The sequence below is a fragment of the Ammospiza nelsoni genome, chromosome 7 (assembly GCF_027579445.1).
Source record: "Ammospiza nelsoni isolate bAmmNel1 chromosome 7, bAmmNel1.pri, whole genome shotgun sequence".
Classification (NCBI taxonomy): Eukaryota; Metazoa; Chordata; class Aves; order Passeriformes; family Passerellidae; genus Ammospiza; species Ammospiza nelsoni.
Genome location: NC_080639.1, coordinates 34,625,794 through 34,650,269, shown reverse-complemented (window position 1 = coordinate 34,650,269; position 24,476 = coordinate 34,625,794). Strand labels below are relative to the sequence as shown.

Sequence of the window (24,476 nt, the reverse complement as noted above, 5' to 3'; positions counted from 1 at the left end):
TTAAAATGTAAATCTCTCTCTGCCTTTTGCTTGTGAGATGCTTCCTTCAGTTACTGCTATTACTGAAAATCTCCCTGGAGAGTCCTTAGGATGAAATACTTTATTACCAACATCATTCTGCATCTTGGGGCTCGATGACACCATGCACAAATATCCTTTTTTGTCTCTTGTCAGTGTCCATGACACCTGACTCAATAATCATCCTGTCCCTTCCCTTCTCTTCCCCACCCGGAGCCCCCTGCACACCTGCACCCTGGAGCAGAGCCAGTGCTGTGAACAGCACCCATTGTACCTCCCGCCGTGGATGTCCCTTCCCATGTCAGATGAAGGTGATCCATCATGACAAACTGAAAGGCTGAAAAATGAGGGCAATTTCTTGGATTAAGGCCTGTCACAGCCTCAGCTATCAGCACCTTGGGGTGCCCACACTGCACCAACTCCCCTCGAGACAGCCGTGCCCTCTGGGAACAGGAGGCACAAATACTGGGCGAAAAATCAAAGCTTGGATGAGAGCAACACTTGCAAAGTCTCCAGGCTTCAACACAACATCCTTGGTAAGCCAGCAAAATGTCAAGAGACTCAGACACTATTGATAGTTGTCACCATCTTATTTCATATCAAAATTCAACAAGATAAAAGAGCCAGCCTGCTGATAGCAAGTTTTAATGCCTTTGGATCTTGAGGGGATATGACCTTTGTTTAATAAGAATGTCTGAAAATAATCTAAAATAAGAAGTACTTCACCAAGTGGTATGTATGCTGTGATAGAATACAATTTATTTCTTTCCAAATGTGCAGATTCAAAACCAGGCTTGGAGGACTCATAGGAAATAAACATAAGCAGCATTCTGAAAACTAATTTCTTCCCTAAAGTATTTAATAACATATTTTATATCTTTAATATAAAATGCTATATATATATACACATTTATACCATTTATAAAATATATATATACATATACATATACATTATGTATATACACATTTATATAATGTATACATTATATACATTTAATATATTTAATAGATAAAGATATTTTATATTTTTATACATAAAATTTTATATCTTTAATATAATTATCCCTCTGGACAAGCCCCTCAGCCTGCCTGTCACAGCTCAGTTGGAAATCCTCTCCCTCTGTTTTGTCACCCTGCACTGGGGGTGACACAATCTCAGGACCACAGGATGGAAGAGAGCCCTGGGGACCATCAGGTGTAACCTCCTACCTTCTGTTGGACAAACACAGCTAAATGTCAGTGTGTTTGGCTCATATTCAGATATCCAAACTGAGACATTTTCAGACTATTTCAGCAATTTCCATTTGGATCACTCCACCACTGCTGACATCTGTGTTGCCTGTCAGAAGCAGAACCCTGCTTTTGCTCCTCCTGCTTTGGTGTAATATTATTACTATAAAGAATATTATTATTATTATAAAGATTACAGATTATTTTCCTTCTATCAGCAGCCATGTACTCTGCAGGTGAGGGGAGATGAAACAGTGCCCCAAGGCTCTGCAGCTCTTTCCCTTCCTGCACAAAGGAAATAGGACCTTTTTGTAGTAGCCTAATATTCAGACTTCACAGCGCAACAGGGCTTTAAAATCTTCATTTCAGAGCAGTGTTTTGGAGACAGTCAAAAATGAAAAATAAGTAGGGGAGGAGAGGCCTGCTGTAGTCCACTGGATTCTCCCACATTTTCTCCAGCAGAAGATGCTCTCTGGCATTTCTGGAGTGAGCTCAGCCAAGCATCTCTCGGGTGATGAGGGAGGTTTTGCTAAATACCTAATTTTCACTCTGAGTGCTGTTTCCAAGGATATCTGCAGTAAAAACCAATGCATTGGTACAGTCTCCTTCTATCAGGTTTTGGAACAGCAAAAATCACCTGCCCAGGAGCACTGCAGGAGCAGCAGAGCACAAAGAGACCTTTACACATTTCAGCTCCATGTGCCAGTTGAATAAAAAGCTAGCACTGTAATGATGCAGAAGGAGCCCAGACAGGATTGGTATCAGATATCAAAGCATTTCTGACATTTTGTCTGTGGCACATGTGCTGCAGTGATGTGTAACACTTGGGGCTAACACTCTGATGTATTTTTTAGTGTTGTTCGCCCCCCTAGAGCAGCTCCTTGCCATCCTGCCCCCGTTCCCCGCTCTGCACAGGCCATCACTTGCAAAGATGCTGCATCAACTGGGCAAGGAAAAGGGGAAAATGCTGCCATTTCCCTGGGCTCGGCTCACTCCCCAGGGTCTGTGCATGTGGCACTGCCTGAGAGCAGCTGTTGGAGCTCCTTAAGGTGCCCCAAGGTGGAACACTGCCTTTCCATTTCATAACAGAATTCATCTGAATGAAAAATTCTGCTCTGGGTATCATTGTTGGGCTTCTTTCTGAGAGACCTGGACCTGAAAACGGATGAAACATAAGGATTTAAACCAAATTTCTTGTCATCTTTTCTTCTTTTGTTTCCCTGACTCCAAGCTCCTTTGATAGGGATTTTCTGATCACTTAAACTATACAATTAAAAAGTCAGGCCCCATTTCATAGAGTACAGACAATTATTTAAAACCATTTTGGATTAGGTTGACCATTAAGGAGTCCTTCTGGTATTTCAGTAGTCACAAAAGAGCCTCAGCATTCCTGTCAAAGATAAAGTTAGAATACTTTAGAAAAATATTCTTAAGAGGGTGAAGTCAGCAAAAATCTGAATTATTTAATTGGCTTTGTACAGCATTTTCAAGGAGCAGGGGAAGTCTAGAACAATGGGAAGTCTAGAACAGTGGGAGTGATGTTTTCTGCTCAGGAATTAAAAACACAGCATTGCCTTGACATTACAAAACCACTTTTCATAATTTTGATAACAGGAGTAGTTATTATGAGATGGAGTAGTTGGGAAAGCATTATGACTTCACCATGCACAGCCGCACGAAATGTGAAAAAAATTGGGTAGCTCACATTAATTGTTTTGACATTTTACACCCAAAAAGATCTACCATCAAACCAGAAGTCCTTTCCCTTTCTCCAACAGCTGCCAACTGCATTTGTCTGGCAATATGTGGGAAAGATATAGGGATACTCTCTGGAATATCTTCTCAGAAATTATGGATCACATGCTCCAAAACACCAAGGTGATGCCTTGGAACTTTATCCTGTTCACCCTTTTTAGGTCAAGTCTGATTTCACAGTTTTCTACCCTAAAGTCATATTTTTCTGAAAGACCTCATTATTCACTTATTCTCTGTACAAAGGCTCTTCTATAACTTTTTTTTATTTATCCTTCCATCTTTTTCTGCATCTTTCCCACCTTCACTGTAGCTTTTCTGAGCTGAGAGCTCAGCCCTGCCCATGGTATTTAAGATGGAGTTTGCCATTGGTACAGGCCATAAAGAAGTCTGGCATTCTGTGCTCTGCTCCTTCCTGAATCTCCTTTCTGAATCTCTGCTCCTTTCCTACCACTTTATTTGGGATTTTTTGGCTGCAGAGGAGCACTCAGCTGACATTTCACAAAGCAAAATGCATTGGTACAACCTAGCCAGCGCTGGTGCCTGCATTGGTATTCCCAATTTATTCAGTCAAGTTTCTCTTGTTAATATTCCAGTTGCTGTGATGCACATTCCCCTCACAACTGGGCTCCAGACTGCTGGACTATTTAAATATGCAATGAATTAATTTAATTGCAGTAACACATGCTTTAATCCTATGCTTCATTTCATTTATCTGTGCATCTTACATGCAAAAGAAACGCTTCACTCCACAGCTTTCCAAAAGAAAAAACAACAGCTGAGGAACTTTCCTTTCCCTTTTTTCACCTTGCCCTTGTGCTGAACACATTAAAACTTCATCTGCACATTTAGGAAGTTAGGTTAATGTATCTTTGAAAGGAAATAAATAATGTACAATGAAACAAGGTAGACTTCAGCAAAGTCTGTCCTGATCTGACTTTGGTGCAAATTTCTGAGCAGGCAAAGCTCTCACAGCTCCAAGCTTGGCTGTATTTGCACAAATCCAGGGCCTCACGTGGGGATGGCACAGGGAGTTACTCACTGTGGAGATGCCAAGCAATAACTCCATCCTGGAAGACATTTGCTGATTAGGCTATGGAAAATGAGGGAAAAAACACAGCATCTGGTATTCCTGAGTGCCCCTGAAGTTATTGCAGAGAAACTTATAAAAACTGTATGATCTCATTTTAATGGAAAATAGAAGTTTGGGGATATTTCCCAAAAAGCCTTTTCAAAGGAAACAATAATGCACTTCTCCATTTTCACCTCCAGATTTTAAATTGTAAACATAAACATGCGTACACTTGACAGCAAGATTGACCATTTGCAGCAGTGTTTTCCTCTTTGCTGCTATTTTTCCCTATCCAAAACTGCTTAGTATAAAAACTCTGCAATACCTTCCTACAATTTAGCAAATGCTCATGGAAAAAAAGTATTCATTTCAGAAGATGAAAGATAGAAGTTTGGGAAAATAATTTGACATAAGCAGTATATTTCTATTACAGTGGGAAATGTCTTTTAAGTGAATATTACTCTTACTCTCGCAGAGGAGCCAGTGTTCAGTTTTTATCTCTTGCTTTTCACCAGTAATAGAAGAGTTTTAAACATTATACTATTAAATGTCACCATAAGAGCTAAATGTTTTAATATCCAAAATACCATGTTCCTTTCTGACAGTTCAGATGCATCTCAGGATGTGCAAAGGCCAGATGGGAAGTGCTCTATTCACACGGACACACTTGCTCTAAGTTCTACACAAACCAGGCTGAAATAAAGCGTAAAACGCTTGAATGTCACTGTGCTTGGCACAGCTCTGAGGCACCTGGAGCCTTTATGCAACCATCATCCTGCAGGAAAGGCAATCACATTTCATGTACTTTTCAAAGAGTGGTATATTTTTTTCCCCAGGTTTTGTACCCCCTTTACAAAGGGGGACAAAGAAATCACAATCCCAGGTTGCTCCAAGCCCCATCCGAGCTGGTTTTCGGACACTTCCAAGGATGGAGCAGCCACAGCTTCTCTGGGCAACCTGTGCCAATGCCTCGTCATCTTCACAGCTGATAATTTCTTCCTAACACCTTATCTAAATCTGTTTAGTTGTCCAGACAAAGATGATTTGGGTTTATCCCTTCTTTTTTTATTTTTTTCCCCCACAGATATATACTTGGAATTTCAGCTAAGCTCCTGTTGATTTGCAAATGTCTCAACCTTATCTAATCAAAACTAAATTTAGCTTAATGACATTCTCAGCATATACGGTATGGATCTAAAATACACTTGTAAGTCTCCTATTTTCAGGAAGGTCAAATCCTAAAGTTACATAACGCAGCATTGAAAATTTCATCATTAAATACCAAAAACATTTCTTCAATGCTATTTGTGTCAAAGTGGCTTATTAAACAGCACCTTCTTGGAGTTTGTCTTTTTTAATACAATTAGAAAATGTGTGAGGGCTTTCATTATTTTTTTTGGATGGCAAAGTTCATATTCCATGGCCTGGTGACAATCACAAGGGGTGATGAGGTCTTTAACACAATAACTGCATTTAAATTATGTGGCTCCCCAAGAATTAGTCCTTCATTTAGCTTTCCATTTCCATAGCCCATTTTCCAGCTTTAGGAACAAAATGTGGTGCATTAAGGTTCTCTTCCCTCGTAACAATACTTAAAATGAAAGATGCTTTGTTTCAGGTCTTGTTAGCTTCATTTTGCTTTTTCCTTGGAATAACCTTGCTTAGCCTCATATCCTTCATAAAAGACAAAGCTCTGCCAGTGAAGTGAGCCAAAGTACAACATTTTTCACTGTATTCACTTCCCACACACAAGGGAAGACATTTTTCATTCTGTTATGTGAGGTGCCCTTTTTTTCTTTTTCCAATAGCATGAGGTGCCTCTGGAACACATTTCTTGCTCTGCTTCTGCCACAGAGTTTCTCCTTTGAGTCTTAGTAATCATCCTGTCCCTTCTGTGATGATTTTGTCCCTTCACTGATCATTCTGTCCCTTCTGTGATCTTCCTCCTCCTCTTTTGAGTTTGCCATATGCAATTACCTCTTATTAGAGGGTTACAAAAGAATTCTCAGGTACCTGCCTTAGATCTTAGATTTAAGGGTCCAAAATCTCCAGGCTCCCTGTACAATAAAGTTTTTAGATTCAAAATTATCAACATTTGAAAAACAAGCATGCCTTCAGCAAATAGCCTGTTTCAGGCTTTTCACACTCATCCTTTCCATACTCATCCTCTTCATTTCACAGAATTACAATAAGTCAAGAAATCTTTACCTAACTTGCTGCTTTGTCTGCAGAGCTCATGCTGTTCCTTAAATATTAGCTTTTTTTGCTTAAATGTTTGCCATTTTGCTGACAAATCCACTCACAAGTCTTTTCTATGAGGAAGAAACAATCTCTGCCTTATTGTGAGTTCTGACACCTGTTAAGGCTTACTGACCATCCACAAGGCAAATTTCTAGAGAGGGATGGGCAAGGTCTTGAGTTGTGACTTCATCCATCACTAGCCTTCCAAACATGTCCTTAAAAACGTGCCTGCTCATAAATTAAACATGATTATGTTGAAACCATTCCCTTGCAGACTCCATACAGCTGCTCATTAGTGCTGTGCCGCTAATGGGATAGCTGCTGCTGTCCTGCAGTGTTTTCCTCAGTCAAATGACTCACTGGATTAATAAAATGGGATGGGGAAAGGAGTAACCTGTGCAGTGCTCACAACCACAGAGAATTTCATGTTTGAACTGTGTTTTTTCCCTCTTGCAGCTCAGTGTGAGCCCCCGTGTGAGCATGGAGGAACTTGCCTGCCTCACAACACCTGTTCTTGTGCTTATGGATTCGTAGGGCCTCGGTGTGAAACAGGTATGTATGAACTCACTCAGGCTTTCCTCATCACATGTTTCAATTAGCAGAAAATTACAAGAGAAAAAAAAAAAAAAGAAAACCACCAAAAAACCTTCTTTTCTTTTTTTCCCCCTATATTTTCCCTTAAAATGTTTCTTGAATACAAAGGATTCAAGTAATACAGTAGCTATTTCAGAGCATATATTTACCAGAAGCATTGCTGTATTATGTAAAAATATGCACATCTAAATCAACATTTTCTACATAAAATTGCTTCTGGAAAAACAAACAAAAAAGGAAGAAAAAAAAGTGCATGTTATTTATAGTAATATTTAGGAAATTTAAGATTGTGAGTGAACGCAGTAATGCTAATTTTGAGAACACAAAAGAGCAACCATACCTATTAGGAGTAATGCTACTCTGCAATACAAGTTTAAAAAGAGATTCAATGCAGAAATTATCCGAAAATCAGCCTTCAAACCCTTCTCTATCAGCAAAACACATGCACTTCCATCATTACAGACCTCCTTGCTTATTTAAATATCAGGCTGCCCTTGAGAGGAATATAATTTTATCTATGAAACCGAGTAGCTGGAATACTTAAAAAGCAAAGGATTTTAGTTGTGTGGCTTCTCATAGAGAAAGCAAATCAAGGAAAGGGAGAAAGCAAATCAAGGAAAACTTTAGTTTATCTCCAGGACTAATACTATCAGTTATTGGCTGTAATAGGGCAGATTTAGGATCTGCTGAGGTGTTGGTGATGAGATATTTTGATTTTTCAAAATTATATTTTTTTTAAATATTTTCAAAAGATTTTTCAAAATCTTTTCTCATAGAGAAAGCAAATCAAGGAAAGGGAGAAAGCAAATCAAGGAAACCTTTAGTTTATCTCCAGGACTAACACTATCAGTTATTGGCTGTAATAGGGCAGCTTTAGGATGTGCAGTGGAGTTGGTGATGAGATATTTTGCTTTTTGGTGTGTTTTGCAGCGGTGTGCAGCAGGCACTGTCACAACGGGGGGGTGTGTGTGTCACCAGACGAGTGCCAGTGCAGGCAGGGCTGGAGCAGCCCCTCCTGTGACACAGGTGAGTGCTTGGCAGGGCCTCATCCTCTGCCCAAAAGTGCCAAAAAATCCCTGACATTTCCCCACAGCTCGGTGCCCAGACTGGGAATTGCTGCTTAAAGAATTAAAGCCTAAAAAAGAGGAGACCAAGTAAGAATGAAATCTTAAGAAGAGGAGACCAAGTACAGGGCAAAACTTCAGAAAAGCTTGAGTTTACATAACTGTTCGTAAGTTTAGATGTTTATGTAAGTATTCCTGAGTTTAAATGCTTACTTAAATCTCAGGGAACTTACAAACAGAATCTTTTTGCAGCTTTTTAACTTGTGTGATTCTGGAGCACGGAATCTTATCACGCTGTGCTGCCAGAATTCACACTGCTCCTCCTGCCTGCATCTCTCACTCACAGAGCACCTACAGAAAGCATCCACACGAGGGGGGCAGCTCAGGAAAAAGCCACCTCCACCCAAAATGACAAGCTGTGGACTGGAATTAGAGACTTATTTCTCAAAGTTTTAAACAGACACAGCTCAGAGCCCCCTCTCAGGATCAAAGTCCTAAAAGCTGGGGTGGATTTTCTCCAAAGGCACAGAAACTGCAGCACTCACCTGGGACAAGGCATGCAAAATAGTGAAATATTAAAGATGAGAACTCCCTGAATCAGTGCCAGACCTGAAGGCTCCAGAGGCAGTCTGCCTCTGCCTCGGTGAATATTAAATGGCTGAGACACCTTCAGCCTGCGTTACCTTTCCTGGAAGGTGAGAGATGTCATTTTAACCTCCATCTCCTGGAGATTGCTCTTCCTGTAAGTGTTAAAATGACAGCCCTACTGAGGGAACATCAATTAGCCCAGCTGTGATCCACAGGAAATGACTGGGATTGTCACTGCTGTTCTGGTTCCCACTAGCTCTTCTTTTTCTTCTCAAGGAGTTCTGCAATTTTATTTTGGGGTGGCTTTAAACAGAATTGTTCCAAGAGAAGGGCAGACAACAAGCAACAGTAGCATCAACTTCCAGACCAGAATAACAGCAGCAGGATTTTTTGTCTTCTGACAGCTTTGGTGAAAGGCTGCCAGACTCCCCTCTCTGGCACGGTCTTGAGTGCACTGCACAGAATATTTTGTGGGCACTGCTGGGGTTTCCCACCTCAAGTGTTATAAAAGGAATTTCAGGAAGAATACAGGTATAAAATTTAAAAAAAAAAATTTAAAAAAGAGGACTTCATCCTGGAAATATAAACACTGACAGACTGACATGATTATGGACACCTATGAAGTAACCAGGACAATGACATGACTAAACCAAATTCCTCTTAAGCAATGAATTAAATCCATTTTGACTCCATAAGTTACCGTTCCTTTGTCAGAAAAACCCCTCATCTAGACTACAATTTCACTTTTTTTTTCTCTTTCCAAATTGACATTTTATTTCTTCTTTAGTTCATCTGAAACATTTTAGTGACCCCTAATTTATTTAAGCTTAAATGCATTTATATTTTCTATAGGCTATCCTGTAAGATACTGAAAGACAAAGGGAACAGAAAGAAAAAGGCTGGTTTGAAGTGTCACTCTGCTTTACAATGAAAACTTTATCAGATTCCTTATTCTTCACATACTGAGTTCCCATCTAAATCAATTTGAAATTCTAATGGTTTTGTTTTTAACAGTCTGGTACTTGCCACATAGAAATATGCAAGACAGCTTTTAATTCCCAATGCCTGTTGTATCATCTAGAGTAATAACAGATACATAAAGAGGCAAAGGGAGCTCAGCCAGTGGCTTTGTTGGTGATGAATGAGCCAATGTGTTGTGGGAACTGGCATTTAAATGAGGCAGAACAAACAGATTTTTTGGTGCACACCTATTCAAGTCCATGGAAATGCCACAATGCTCTGCTGAACGCAGACAAAGCAGCAAACAATTAATATCTCATCTCCAGGTTATCCAGGGTGTATTTTATTTGACTACATTTACTGCCTTGGGATCATGCTTGGTGAGAATACTGGAATGGAAATAAATGAACTGTGCGAATAAAAGAATACATCCGAAATAAATTAAATTATTACATTAAATTATAGGCTATTTCATCTCCCAAGCTATGCTAAAACACCTCTGAAATGCTCCCACTGTGTCGACCATGAATAAGTGCTGCAGCACAACTGATCTGCAAGGGTTGCATTAAACTTTTCACTAGAAATATTCACTTTAATGGCAAGTGAAGCAGTGAAAGTGCCTGCTCTGAAAAGTCCAGCATTATCAGAGATTCATGAAGTTATCTTGTGTTCCCACCCAGCTGTGTGCAATCCTGTGTGCCTGAATGGAGGAGTCTGTGTACGGCCAAACACGTGCTCCTGTCCTTCTGGTTTCTATGGGCCACAGTGCCAGAGAGGTAAGAAAATTTCATTTATCATCTTGATAAAGGGCCCAGGCTCTAAATAGAAATATACCCATAACATTACCTACCCCCACATGAAATATATCCAGAGACTCTCCTTGTCATATCTACTTATACTCCCTTGTTGTTATAGTCTGCTATAAATCCACTTTTTATTGTTCCTGATGGTATTGGGAAGAAGTAAGAACTTATTGGTGATGCCATTAATAGTAACTAAGTAATTACTCTAAAACAGTGATATCATTAATTAGCAAGTATTCAATTAAATGAGAAAGCATGGCAGTGCTTTGTTCATTTTGGTACCCTGCGGTGTGTACTATACTGGTTTCAGAGCCAGGTGATAATTTACCTTCAAATGGGGCTCACAATGTCACCTACTTGACCACCCTAAAGTGCTGTGGGTGGGAAACTTCTGTAGGACTTCATCACATCACTAAAAATGTGATCCAATATTGCTCTGATGGAGCAGGAGCTGATTTTGAATCCCTGTCCCAACTCTAAACTGAGGCTGACAGTGTCCTGGGCTTCTCACTCACTCTCTGCTGCAGAAGGCAAATTAATTAATCCTTTAATGACCCAGTATCTCATACAAGGAAGAGAACTTAGGGCCCAAGCAGCTGGACCACCCCTGTGCTCTTTTTTTCAATATGGATTGAAGAATTCTCTTTTTTAATATGGATCTAGTAACTCCTGAATCTGGGAATATAAATGCACCCTTATTATCAAAACTACTTCAACATTTAAGTTCTTTGCTCTTACTCTCTTTTGTTTCCCATATTCCTAGATTCATGTGGTCCTGATGTATATTTTTGCAAGTGAATGACTCACACAGAAAATCCTAATTGCAAATGGAGCTTGCTGGAAACTTTTTTTTAATGATATTGGGGGTGAAGGGGAGAGTGAAAATTATAGGCTGTAACTCAATGATCTTGCTCTTGAACACAAAAGGTGATTTTCAACATCTAGGTGATTTGAAATTTTTGCTCTCAAGTGTTGTGGTTTAGACAGAGCTAAAATTTGAAAATAAATATCCACATTCATGGGATCTGAAATTGATGGCAGGATATAATGGATGGATGCTGAAGGAAAACAATGCCCTTCCTTCTGCTTCTTTGAGAAAGGGAGGAGAAACAGCACCAAGGCCAAGTTAGCAAATGTCCAACACTGATCTGTATTTCATGGGGAGAAGCCCTTGAGGAGCCCTGTGACAGAGACTTAAAAATCTGACACCACTGGGAATACTCTGACCACTTAAATATCTAAGAGACCCTCAGGTACTGGGAATCACGTCCCGCATTTGTGCCACAAACACAGAGTCAGGGTCTCCACCCAGGCAACTGCCCAAATCACCCTTTGGGGAGACACCATCCCAAAAAACACCTCTGTGAGCTGCTCTCCCACCAGAGGCACCCAAATGAGGAGCCTGTGCTGTGACAGGGCTGATCCCCAGGTGAGTTTGGTGCTCAGAACATTTCCTTTCCTCTCCCCAGCTGTTTGCATCCCCCCCTGTAAGAATGGTGGCCGCTGTGTCCGGACCAATGTCTGCTCCTGTGCCCAGGGCTACACTGGAAGGAGGTGCCAGAAAAGTGAGTCACACATTTCCCTTTCAGTTCTCTGACTCCTAAACACCTTTTCTCCCTTTTGTGCCTGTTCCACAGAACATTCAGCCTGTATTTGTGCTGTGATCACCTGTATTTCCATCAGAGCCCATAATATAGCCAAAACCAACTTGTTAATTAGAGTAAGTCAAGTCAAAGTAGGGCGGAGAACATTTTGCTGGAATCCTCTCTAAATATTTCATGCATTCAAAGTGAGGAACATTCATATTCGGAGATTAATTAATTATTTTGCATGAAAGACTTTTTTGGGGGAAAAAATCAGGGCCGAAGGCCAAGAACCTGACTAAGATCCTTAAAAATATTAGAAAGTCATAGTTCCAGCTTAATTAAGGTAATTGGTTAACAGCCCTTTATCCTTGAATTTGTTCTTGTCACTGAAAACTCCCTTTTTTCACATTATCATCAGCATTAATATTTGATTCTTCGATTCTTCTGGGGAAATAGGTTATTTTGGCACTTTTACAGACTCAATTGCTCAACAATATCTGTCAGCCAGGGGGTTTAGGATATGTATGCGAAAACTTTTTTTTTTTTTTCCTTTATTATTTCTTAATCAGTTTGAAATTGGCAAGAGGGGAGCTGTGAAAACAACCATTCTTGGCAGGAAGAATCTGTACATTTCCAGAGCATTTTATGTCTCTCACACACAGAGGGAAAAAGGAAAAAAAAAAACAGTAAAAAATTCCCTGCAGCAACAAAAGCCCTCTGATTCCCCACGCTGCAGCTCTCCCCTCCTTCAGCAGAGAGGGTCGAGACGCACAGTGCACGACTGAATAGTCTGTTCTGGCAGGAATGTGCTGGAGGGAGAAAAAAGGAGGAAAAAAACCTTATGTTTGGCATCCTGTTTTTGAGGTTAGGGAACATTAGAGAAGTGCTGTTTCCAGCTCTAAACACCCTGCCACATCTCCAGGCAGATCAAAGGGAAGCGTGCTGATGATGATTGCAGCCCAGCAAAGCGCTCCTCCAAACTCCACCAACTCACAGCAGGTTCCTCTCCACTTTCCAAAAGTTTCTGAGGTTTTGTTGTCCGTCTTGCTATAAGCTTTTGCAAAAATATTTTTTTTTGAGATGATGAAAACAATTTTGTTCTGTCTGATCCAAGCCTTCATTCTACTTCAATAACTGCTATTTAGTCTGGTTTATTTAGTCTAGTGTTATAACAACTCAAATAAAGGGCCTGTGAATGTGATGAATGAAGAGCAACATAATTAAGTGGAAAGAAAACATTACTTTTTGCTGATTCTTACTGGCCACTGACTGCTAATTGGTGAAAAATGTTGAGCAATGTTTCTTTTTTCTTGCCTAAAATCAAGAGGACATGGGACAAGTATAAAGATCCATCAAAAGAAGCAGTTAATTATCAAGATTTTGTAACAAGCAGTTTCTCTTAGAGCTGTATGTCTTCTTATTGTTATATAGAATAACTTCTCTAGCAATAACCTCTAGAATAACTTCTCTAGAACAACCTCCTCTGTCAGAGGTTCCAGATTTTGCAGCTCCCTTGGAGCAGAAGCCCACAGGGCACAGCAGAAATCAGTCTCAGCTGACCTTTGCCAACTTTCCTCCCCACAAAATGCAGAAAACCAGTGCTCCCAGCAGTGGGGGGCTGCTCTCTGTCCCATAAACACATCTCACCCCCTTTTCAGGCATGATTTCGTGTCATTTTTCATCAGGTATGGACTAGATTGGAGGATTAGATAGAATATGTGGCATACACTTAAAGGCTGAAGTGTGAACACAGGTACATGTTCCTAACTATACACAGACAAATGAAAAAGTAGAGAATAAGTCCCTAGCATGAAGAATTCACTCTTTTTCTTAAATAAAACATGTAAAAAGTATATTAAAAACTACTTGTAAAATCTACCATAATATCCATTTGAAATTCCAAATAGAGCTGAGTATCATGCTGCTCATTCTGCAGTGTCACTAGCAGTAAACATATCGGTATTTATACATCAATCAGGTTAATTTTGATAATCCTGAGGCCACCTGGGGCAGCTGACTGCAGAGGTGAGGCAGCCCCATGGGCTGTGTGCCTGAGTGCTCAGAAATCCAGCTGGGAATTTTTGTGCAGGGCTTCTGCTGGCCTTCCTGGGAAGGGTATGGCAAGAAGGAATCAGGAAAAGCCAGTACATTTCTGCTTTACAGAGGGTTTTTTTTCTGGATTTAAACATCTTTTCTGTCAAGTTTGAAGGACTCCATGCAAGGTAGCTGAGCCCTGAATTTCACAGGACATTTCAGCTTGCAGAGTTGTAAAATCCACACAAAGTGTGAGGGGAAAAAATGCACATATCATGATAGCAAAGCTGTGATCAGTTGTGAAGTTTACTGGAAGTTTAACACTGCATTATCTCCCTTTTCCAAATCAGCAGGACAATGTCAGAGAGGCTGCTAAAGGCGAACCTGTGGCCCAAATCACAGCTCAGTGGTGTCCCCTGTTGCTTCCAGGTGATCTCACCTGAGAAACGTACAGGTGGCTTAGCCGCAATGATGAATGTGACAATTCTGAGGAAAAAAAAAAAAAAACCTTTTGAAGGATTTTATCATTATTTTAATTGTTCTTTTCACTCTGAATATGAAATTGCTGTGTTTTTATGTACTTTTACACATCAAGTACAGTTTCAAACACTTCTGACAGCAAAACAGCTTTATTATGTACTTATATATACTCAGTCTATAATCTTAGAAATTTGGGGTGGATTATTACCTGACTAATAAAACCTATCAAGATAGAGTGAGTAAACTTAATACTAAGGCAGATAAATTGGCAGTTAATTCAATGTTGTCAGTGTTTGATACATTGATATTGTTTCCACTGCTTTTAGACGTTTCTCTTTCCTTCTTAATATCTCACCTGCAGGGACAGAGAAAAAAAAAAAAAAAAGCTTCTACTTAATTCTGGCAGTTTCAGGTTCTCAATTGAAGGAGATAATAAAAACTAAAAGCCACACAACCCTCAAAGAGGTTATTTTTGAACTGAACCCAAACAGGCTATTGGTTTATTTTAAACACATAGAAGCACGGCTTAGGGTTTTCATTTTTATCCCTGTACAGTTTGGAATTTCTGCCTTATGATTTTTGGTTTCATCCCTGTACAATTTGGAATTTCTGCCTTATGAATTGTATTTTCATCTCTGTACAGTTTGGAAATTCTAATACTGTCTGCATGACAGCCAAAAACGAGCAGGACACCGTGGTGGCACCTCATCTTTTCTATTCAGGCTCGTTCTCCTTTTCCTCCTGAGTGTGTGAAGAAAGGCATTCAGCATGAAAGTTTTTGTTTTGCATCTAAATAAACATCACTCCAAACCCCCAAAAAGTGTAAATCAGGGAGGTGTGAGTGGCTGCCAGCTGCAGTAAGTGCCTGGTGATTATGCAGAGCAGACACCCACACCCGGGCATGGATGGCAGAGCTGACAGGGAAATGTGTGTTTGTGCATCAGCAATCTACAGCCTCATATTCTCATTTGAGAAGGATTGTTTCCAGTGTGATCAGTCTTGTTGAGAGGGAAGACGCAAATGCTGGCAGCACCTCAAAATAAAATATGTTTCTGGATCAACTTTGCATCCAGCAAACACGCTCGGGCGCTGGAGAAAAACTGTTTGTGCAGTGGTTTGAATTCCCTTTTGAAAAACACAGATTTAACAATCCTGGGATGTCAGTGCTTTTCAGGAGGCTTTAAAGCAGGGTTCTGACTGATGTCTACTGCATCCCTACAAAAATTATAAGCAAAGACAACACAGTGGGTTTCCTTTATTTACTATGTGTATTTTCATAGGACTGCTCTACAAACAACCTTCAAAAATGAAATCCCATAAAAGCTGAATTTTCGTAGGAAAGGTTGGAATGAAGAGAAGGGAAGAGGAAGAGGGATTCACGGGACACACATTTATCCTTTCCTCTGCTGTCTGCTCCCTGCGAGAGCATCTCTGAGCGAGAAAAGGAGAGCCACAGCTCCCTCTGGAGCTCATCAGCAACAGAGGTCAGGGAGAACAGCATCCTCCTGCTGCCTTTCCCAGCACACCAGGCACCCCTGGAGCCTGACCTCAGCCCCTCTTCTGGCACTGCCTCATGGCCAGGCAACACAGCCAGAGACAGGGGGTTTGCTCCCCATGTGAAACTGAGAGCGAGCTCCTGTGTGCATCTGTTTCATTGTGTTGGGCTCAATCCTGATGAGTTTGTACCACATAAATCATCCCACTGACACTGGGGCTTTGCAGATTGGATCTCGGAGTTAGGAGATAACTATTTCTCCATTTCAGTAATTCCTGCAAGCCAGGATTTATAGCCAATTCACAGTGTGCAATATAACTCACAGTCATTCCTCCAGCTCTGCTTGCTTCTCTTCCCTCCTCCTTTCTTTTCCCTTCCTGGTAGCATGAGGACTTCCCTTGCATGGGAGCTGGAGGCAAACTAATTGGAAATGTGAACACTGGGTTTCAAAGGCAGCTTTTTGCTAGGCAATGTCATATTGTGAAAGTCACTGATATCCCACATTCCAGCCTTCCCATGTAATGTTTCTGTGCATTATTGCCTCGCCAGCTGCATAAGCAGGAAGTTTTACTGCTCAACAAATCAGGCTCCCACCGAGTTGTCATCTTGACACTGTGATATATTCTCTGCAATGTCTTCACTGAGTAGCCAGATTGACTTCAGCTATCAAAAACCAGCCAGTTTGCAAGCCAAAGGTCCAGCAAACCCTCCCACACAAACAAGCAGGGAACAGACCACGTATCTCATCCAAATGGATGGAGAAATCATTCACAACAAACTTGCTTTTCATACAGCAAGGATGTGCTTAAAAGCAACAAGTGTTTGTCTAAGATTCCTGGACAGCAAATATGCTTGAACATATTTGGGTGTTTGGAAGGAAATGAGCAACTGCTTATGGCAAACAGACCTGTAACCCCCTGTTCAAAGCAACAAAAGTACAAAGGTTTGTGGGCTGGCTTGTCCCCTGGTTGGTGCCCAGTCTGGAGACACTGGAAGAGGAAACACTGGTCTCAGTTTTTACTTGATTTTCCAGTCTATGTAACAGAATAGGTTCATATTAGATGTCATCTGCCTCCCCTGGGCAGGAAATACAACAGAAGATGAACAAAAAAACCCCAAAAAACAAACAAACAAACAAAAAAAAAATCAGGCTTCTGCTGTCTTTCCTCTTCAGCTGAACAAAACATGATCCGTGCATCCTGCCTGGGGGGAACAGGGAGAGCTGTGACTTCCCAACAGGAGACAGTGACTCAGGCACAACCTGGTTTTTGGTGTGCTCTCAGAGCACTGCTCCTCACTGCTCACCCTTAGTAAGGATTTGTGACAAAACCATTAGTTGGCCTTTCCTAAAAAGTAATTTTTTTTCATATATATGTAGCTGATGCATTTATTTTAATAGGAGGTCTGAGTACATGCATCTGTCTAAATTTATTTTTCAGGAGGGGAACAAGAATAAATCTGGTTAAGAACTGAATATATTACCTAAACAAGCCCAAAAGTGTTATTAAATTTTTTATTCATTCTATAAGCAGAATATTCCCAGACTACAGCATGAATTTTACTAGAGTTGAATATCTAAATTTTAATATTCTTTACCTATATCTTAAATGCACTGAAGAAATGGGCCAGATCTCCTGCTGTATGTAAAAGCATGCTCAAAGCAAAAGAAAAGGGATTCCTGAATTACTGCATCTCTCTTTGCAGTGGGTTTCTGTGTGACAAAAAGTGCTTTTTGCCCACTAATTGATTTAAGAAACAAAATTTTGGGGATCTATTTTTTTGATAAAAATATTTTTAAAACGTCTCTTAAAAAAGGAGCAATGGATCTATCACTTGAAAAGCCCAGAGGACAGATGGTCATGGAGATTAATGTTGTCTGTTTATCCACAAAAAGACACAGGCAAGACAGTCCTCTCCAGCACTGATTTCCATGTGAGCTCAAGCTGATTTCTGGGGCAGATAATAACAGGGTGATGAAGAGATTGGTGCAGTGCCAGAGCAGGCAGCAGCCCTATCCCAAACTTCCTGACCAGATCCTCATTTTTCAGCTGGGTTATCAACCAGAGCACTGCACCCTGTGGCTGCTCCCCTTGTCTTGAGACTTGAATCTCCCTTTTCTTTTACACAGATGAAGATGAACCAAACTGCACCAAGCAGGGCAAGGAGAATGAGCCCAAATGGCCCGAATTGCAGGTCATCCTCAAGCACAGAGCTGCAAAAACAATCAACAGAGGAGAAGCTGTGTGTATGAGCCCTCTTTCACTTCTCATTCAGGCATGACAAGGAAGCAGCTCAGCAGAGCAATTTATATGCAGGCTGGAATGGTTCACTGACCTAATAAAACACAGAGCATTCTTCAATGAAGAGAAAATGTTACCAAACTCAAGCCCCTAACAAGTTGGGAATATGACCTGTGCTGAGAGTATACTTTGCAATTCCCCACATTAATTATACACTAACAGTTGCAAAGCTGAGAATAAAGTAGAGCTATAGGCTTTTTCAAATTAATAGTGTTGCAATCAGACTAAAATGAGAAAAAGGATTTACTAATGGTTTCTAAATCTCACGGTTCCTGGCAGAATATTCCCCAAACATCTAAATATGCACCTACACGTGCTTTGTTTATGGTGGTTTCATTCTGCAAAGTGCTGAAGCATTCCACAGCTATCCCAACACACTATTGCATGTCCAGAGTTTCACCTGACAATAGGCAAAATGAAGATGATGAGACCAAGACAGAGACATTTCAGTCCAAGGGGAGTGGGGAGTCCCCTGCCTGTATTGCAGTGACATTCCCCACTGCTTCCCTGAGGTTTAGGAGCCTTGCCTACCACTCACTCCCTGCTGTAGCCATGATATTTTCTGAAAAATCCCTTTGCCAGGATTTTTTCTCTTGAGAAGCTGAGAAGCCTCAGAGGAAACAGAAAAACATTAATTATCTGCTGCTGTGGAATGCAACAGGTGCATCTGTGATTGGTTTCATGGGGTTGTTTCTAATTAATGGCCAATCACAGTCAGCTGGCTCGGACTCTCTGAGAGTCACAAGCTTTTGTTATCATTTCATTCCTTTCTTGGCCGGCCTTCTGATGAAAGCCTTTCTTCTATTCTTTTAGTATAGTTTTAATGTAATATATATCATAAAATAATAAATCAGCCTTCTGAAACATGGAATCAACATTCTCATCTCTTCCCTCATCCTGGGGCCCCTGTGAACACCATCACACCCAGGGGATCTTTTGGAGGTGGAGATGGAGAGATCAGGATCCTCCTTGGCTGACAGAAGATGTTTTCAGCTGCTGAGAGCAAACAGGGTTGCAGTGCATCACACACTGACTCTGGCAGTGCAGCCTGGCAGCTGAGGAGTTTTTCCATATAGCAGTAATTATTTTTTCTCATTTTTACTGAACTAATAACTAAATTAGATTTATTTCCTGCTTTAATATCTCTAAAAGGCCCCATAAGTATATCAGAGTACACATCAGAATGAAGACCCAGACATAATTAGGCAAAGCACTGACATTGCACTGCTATCTATATGGTTTGCAATTTTTCTGACCATTTTTTTCTCCTGAAATGTGTGCTAGGTCATGCAAACTAACTCCTATTGTTAGAGCTCTGTGGTAAAGTGAATATATTAGAAATGCAAACTGTCACCACAACCATCACAATTACATTTACAGCTCCCTCTGTGTCTTGTAGTAATTTGTTCTCCCGCACTGCATCCCTCAGAGGTTTCTACCAGATTATTTTTTATTATTCAGAAAGATAATTTATTGAAGAAGTGCTTTGCATCTCTGTCAGAGCTACGTGAAGCGAGAAATAGGGTGAGCAAACCTCAAAATGATTGGTAGCTTGATATGGATAAGGATCCAAATTTTAGAGCATTGCACAAAATTCGGAATTTTATTACATGACAAGTATTCTTTCTCCCTAAAATTTAATCTGTGCCTATAATTACTGGCATTCAATGGATCACACATCTGAGGTTACTCAGACAGAGCTTGCAGAGAAAGTTATTCCTTTATTTACAAACCCAAACCAACACAGATGGGGAATTTGAGATAAAATCAAGCTGTGGGAAAACATATGTGCCTAAAACTCAGCATGGGCAAAACTATTTCCTCACTGCCCTTGGAAGCAGAAAAAAGGGGACTAGAAATTGCTGGTGTCCCGAATCCATAACGTGTTTTTCAGAGCTGTGTGCATTTGGGACCTTCACAGCAGCAGAAATATTGGTACATCCATCTCACTAATGATCTGTGGAGCATCAGTTATACCCTCTAAAGGGTGAATGACATTTCTCTACCTCCACTAGTTCCTGCCAGTAGAATCCAAACAATGGTGCCCTTTGTTAGAAACATCTTTTTTTGGCCAGAACACACCCATGTGGGGATTTTTTTTTTTTTTTTTTTTATTTTAAAGGATTGAGAGTCACTCAGCAAGATCAAATCTTTATTTGGAGCCTAGAAGAATCCAAAGAGTTGTTCCCTTTCGGCAGTCAGGATGATGTTTCATCCCAGCAGTGCTCCTTGGGTGCATAGGGTACACAGAGGGATGGAGTGCCTTCCTCCAGTGGATCAATTAAACTGTGCAATTTGGTGAAACTGCTGCTCTGACCTTCCAGTTTGTGTCCTGTGAAAGGGATCAGCAAAATCCCCACAGTGCCATGGTCATGCCACTCCTGGCACAGAGCTTCTCCACCTTCATTTTGTTTTATCAATAGGTGATATATTGTACCTACAAACACTTGAAAGGGCTAGCTTTAGCACAAAATCCACTTTTTTCACATTTACTGGCTTCATTTTTGTCCACAGCTCTGCTTCTGCCAGCTGTATTTCCCTGGCAAGAGCAGTCAGTGATATTTTTAAATCTGTCCCATGCTCTGTGTCCATACTGGGTTGTATCTCCCCAGCTCCAGCTCTCTGCTTTTGAGGATGTCACACCAAATCAAGGTAACCACTAAGCAGCAAGGAGGAAACAAACATTAAAACAACAAACCTGAGGCTGATCAAGCTCCCTGCTCCACAGAAGAGCAATAGAACAAGTTGAAATATTCACTGGACCCACAGAGAAATCATCAGCTCAAAACCAACACCAGCCAGAAATAAAAGCAGGGCCAGTGAATCACCCAGAAATGTCAGCACAGGGATGGTGGCTTAAGGGATAAGTTGAAGTATCTACCAGTAGGTGTTCTTTTGGCTGCATTTCTGTGCTCTTTGTCAGCAAGATACAGCCTGATGCATTGCCTTGGCTGGCCCACACAGATGTTACTGCTTGAGGCTATTTTCTCTCTTCCATCCAAAGGCAGGATGCACCCAGAAGCAGGTCAATTTACTCAGCTTCCACAGGAGGAAAAAGAAAAAGAGAGAGAGAAAAAAAAATAAAAGAAAAGCTATTTTGAAAACTACATCTAATCAGCACTGCAGGCTGATTCACTGTCTCCTCATCAGAGCCTTGGCTCAGGATACCTGATGACAGGTAATTTTGATTCAGAAAGAAATAGTCTCTGCAGTCTCATGGCCAGGAAAGGACAAGGATGTTTCAGTTCCTGAAACATTGCAGAAGATCTCTTTATTCTAATATTTTGATATGTCTTATTTCAGCAAAATTAAAAGCTTTTCAGTACTTATTATCTCCTTCTAGTGTGAAACAGTGTAATGAGCTCCTTTTGTCTAAAGGTGGCTTAGGTTAAACTAGGAAAGTTTTTGATAATCCACAGAAGCAGTGGAGGTTTGGAGGGCATGTCTGGCTGTTTGTAATCTCTGTATCTGGTCAGCAGATACTGCTGGTCAATGGTGTGACCCTTCATCCAGCAAAGCATGTCCAGTGCTTAACTTTGCCCCCATTCCCATCTGGCTTTGCATTACAGGGATATTTTGCTTTAATACTGTTTACATTTTAGTAGGAATGTTGCTGCAGATCAATGGGAACAAAGGCAGGCAGCAGAAGCCACTGAAATTGTGGGTGTCCATGGCTGGTGCTACTCACAGCAGGAGAACAAGGCTCACTTCAAACACATTTCAGGTGTTGAGGAGTTTTAGTAATTTACAGAAATATGTATTTTGCAGGCAAGTTCCTCTCTTTGGCTGACAAGGCAGAAGGTCTGAATACCTTGGAGATTTTAGGGGTGAAGAGTTTGGTAGGGAGCTTCATGGAGGTTGATAAAAGAGTTTCAAAAAGCACTTCACTGGGTCAAGTGAGCCTAGAGGGGATAAGCCATGAAAAGGGTCACAGGAAATTTTAAGTGATTGTAAGGTCAAAACACATTAAAGCCATCAAAGAGAAATAGCTGCTGCATTAAACAGAAAACTCAGCAAGCTGTGAATGCCTTTCAGTGTGTGGGAGGAGTGTGCCTGTTTTATGTGATGCTCTGTGCAACACCTGTGTTTTATCTTTACACCTGCAGCTGCTTGTTACCTTATCAAAACCACTCCTTCAACCTGAAATACAGCACAGAACCACACTGCTCCTTCATCCTGCATCATCACCGTCAGCGTGGCTTATCCCATCTAATCCACCAGTTCAGGGAAACAGAAAATCATGGAAGTGGTTCTGAGCTGTAAATGGTGGCCTTACAGAATTGCGGCACATTACAAGGCTTGAGAAGCACCACACAAATGTGTTTATACCCATGGCATTAGGACCAGTCCCCAAGAGAGATGGAAAACTTATCAAACCCTTCAGTCTCTGGGTCAATATGCCAGGGCTTTCTTAAGAGGAGGGCAAAAAAAAAAAAAATAAGTGAGTCTTTTCAAAGTCATGCCAGTACCTGGGAGGATTGCAATAATTTGATTTGCTCTCCTAGTGTCTGATAATTTATTTAGTTTTCCTGTGAGAGGCTCTAGCATTTTTGTTTGCTATTTTGAAATTGGAACTCCTCCACAGAGGCCAAGGAGTGGGACCAAAAAGGATCCAAACTAGTTATCATTAACAAATGTTGAAGTCTGCCTGATGGGTATTGAGATGGAGTTGTACTTAAGTTAAAGAAAGGCAGGACAAGGTGGAGGTGTCAGGAAGGAAAAGGGGAGAGATAACACTGCATTCATTTACCTAAAGGTGAATTCCTTGGCAAAAAGAGAGTTTCACAGGCAGGCAAAAGTGCTCCTCCAGTTCAGAACAGGTTTGGTACTGACTAGAACCTCAGTTCACTTTGAATTGAACTCCTTTGGATTTATCCCTGCAGTCAGAGATGCCATAAGTAATAAAGGCAGTTCATGCTATATTTTCATAGCTACTTGGTCATTCGTAAGGCAACTGAACCAAAAAACAGGCAGAAATGGAAGGTTGAAAGTCAGTTTGAAGTTATGTGTTTTATTCAGATCAAGACTGGACCTCACCTGTTGGTGAAACCATTGCTGAATTACTAATTTGATTCCCTGAAGCTGGGTCTGCTGTCAGTACAAAGGAAAAAAAAAAAAAAAAAAAACAACAGGAATGTGATTGTTTGTGTAAGGTTAAAAATATACAGAAAATGTAAGCAACAAAAGAAAGAAGAAAAGGTGAAATCCATCTGAACAAGTGCTGCTGTCCTCATTGCCTTTTCTTGATTTTACTTTCTAAGATATTGTCCAAGTTTCAGACTATCTCAAAACAAAATCTATAGATTTTCAAGTGATTTTAGGAGAGCAGGTTAGTGCCGGGGACATTATGGTCCATGAATATCAAAAAGCACAAAGTGATTTTAAATCTAGAACAAAACTTCATTGTTTGGGCTCATCTTTTCTAAATTCTAAATGTCTGAGCTGTTTTATAATTGAACTATGAATTGATCCAAGATTGCGGATCAAAAATCTCTGACTGGAGATGTGAGATCAAAGGGGAGAGAAAAAGGAAGAGGGAAAATAAGAGATTAAGTGATTTCAGAGTTATGGAGGCCACGACCCTTTGAACTCATGCAGGTTTGAACCAGTAATTGCAGCATTTTTTAACAGCTCAGCAGGAACAGTGGATCCCTGTCAGCCTGAGTGAGCAGAGGCCAAGATTGCAGCATGGATCAGGAGAGGTGGAGAAGGAAGGAAATGGAGGGTGAGAGTTTGAGGGCTGGGGTCCAAGCAGCCCCCACAATTCTGGCCATGCCTGCCCCACCTAAGGGCAGGTCAGGATGCTGAGGGGTCCAGGAGGCTTGGCACAGAGTGAAATGCAAATGCAGCAGCCAAGCAAGAGCAGCAATACAGCTCCAAAAGCTGCCAGAGCAGCAGCAGCATCTGGGCTGAAGGAGAGACCAGCACACAAAGTGCCACAAAAGCAATATTTCACTGCATCACAGCAATAATTAGGCAACCTAAATCTACCTACTTAAAAATGCCTGATCATCCCTGAGAGAGGAACAAAAGGTTATTCTCCCATCAAATAAAAGGGCAAATGCATTTTTGCATGCTGTCTTTTAGTAATCACCCCTATTTTGGGGCTCTATCAGGATTCCAGCTCCTACAGCAGAGGTCTGAGGGGGGACTGTGGTCATGCAGGGTCCTGCAGTCAGGATTGCTGCAGCATTAACACCCACTGATGTGCACAAAGGCAGCACAACCTGGGGGCTGATGGAGGCACTGCTGTGGTTTA

The 24,476-nt window shown here is 40.9% G+C and overlaps 1 protein-coding gene across 1 annotated transcript in view; it reads left to right on the top strand.

The window, feature by feature from the left end:
- The window catches only part of LOC132075810 (von Willebrand factor D and EGF domain-containing protein-like), a 172,621-nt gene that overhangs the window by 137,735 nt on the left and 10,410 nt on the right, over positions 1-24,476 (top strand). The window contains exons 22-25 of the mRNA XM_059476517.1: positions 6,770-6,865; positions 7,838-7,933; positions 10,200-10,295; positions 11,792-11,887. Coding sequence (XP_059332500.1) covers positions 6,770-6,865; positions 7,838-7,933; positions 10,200-10,295; positions 11,792-11,887 — 384 coding nt within the window. The remainder of the gene's footprint in view (positions 1-6,769; positions 6,866-7,837; positions 7,934-10,199; positions 10,296-11,791; positions 11,888-24,476) is intronic.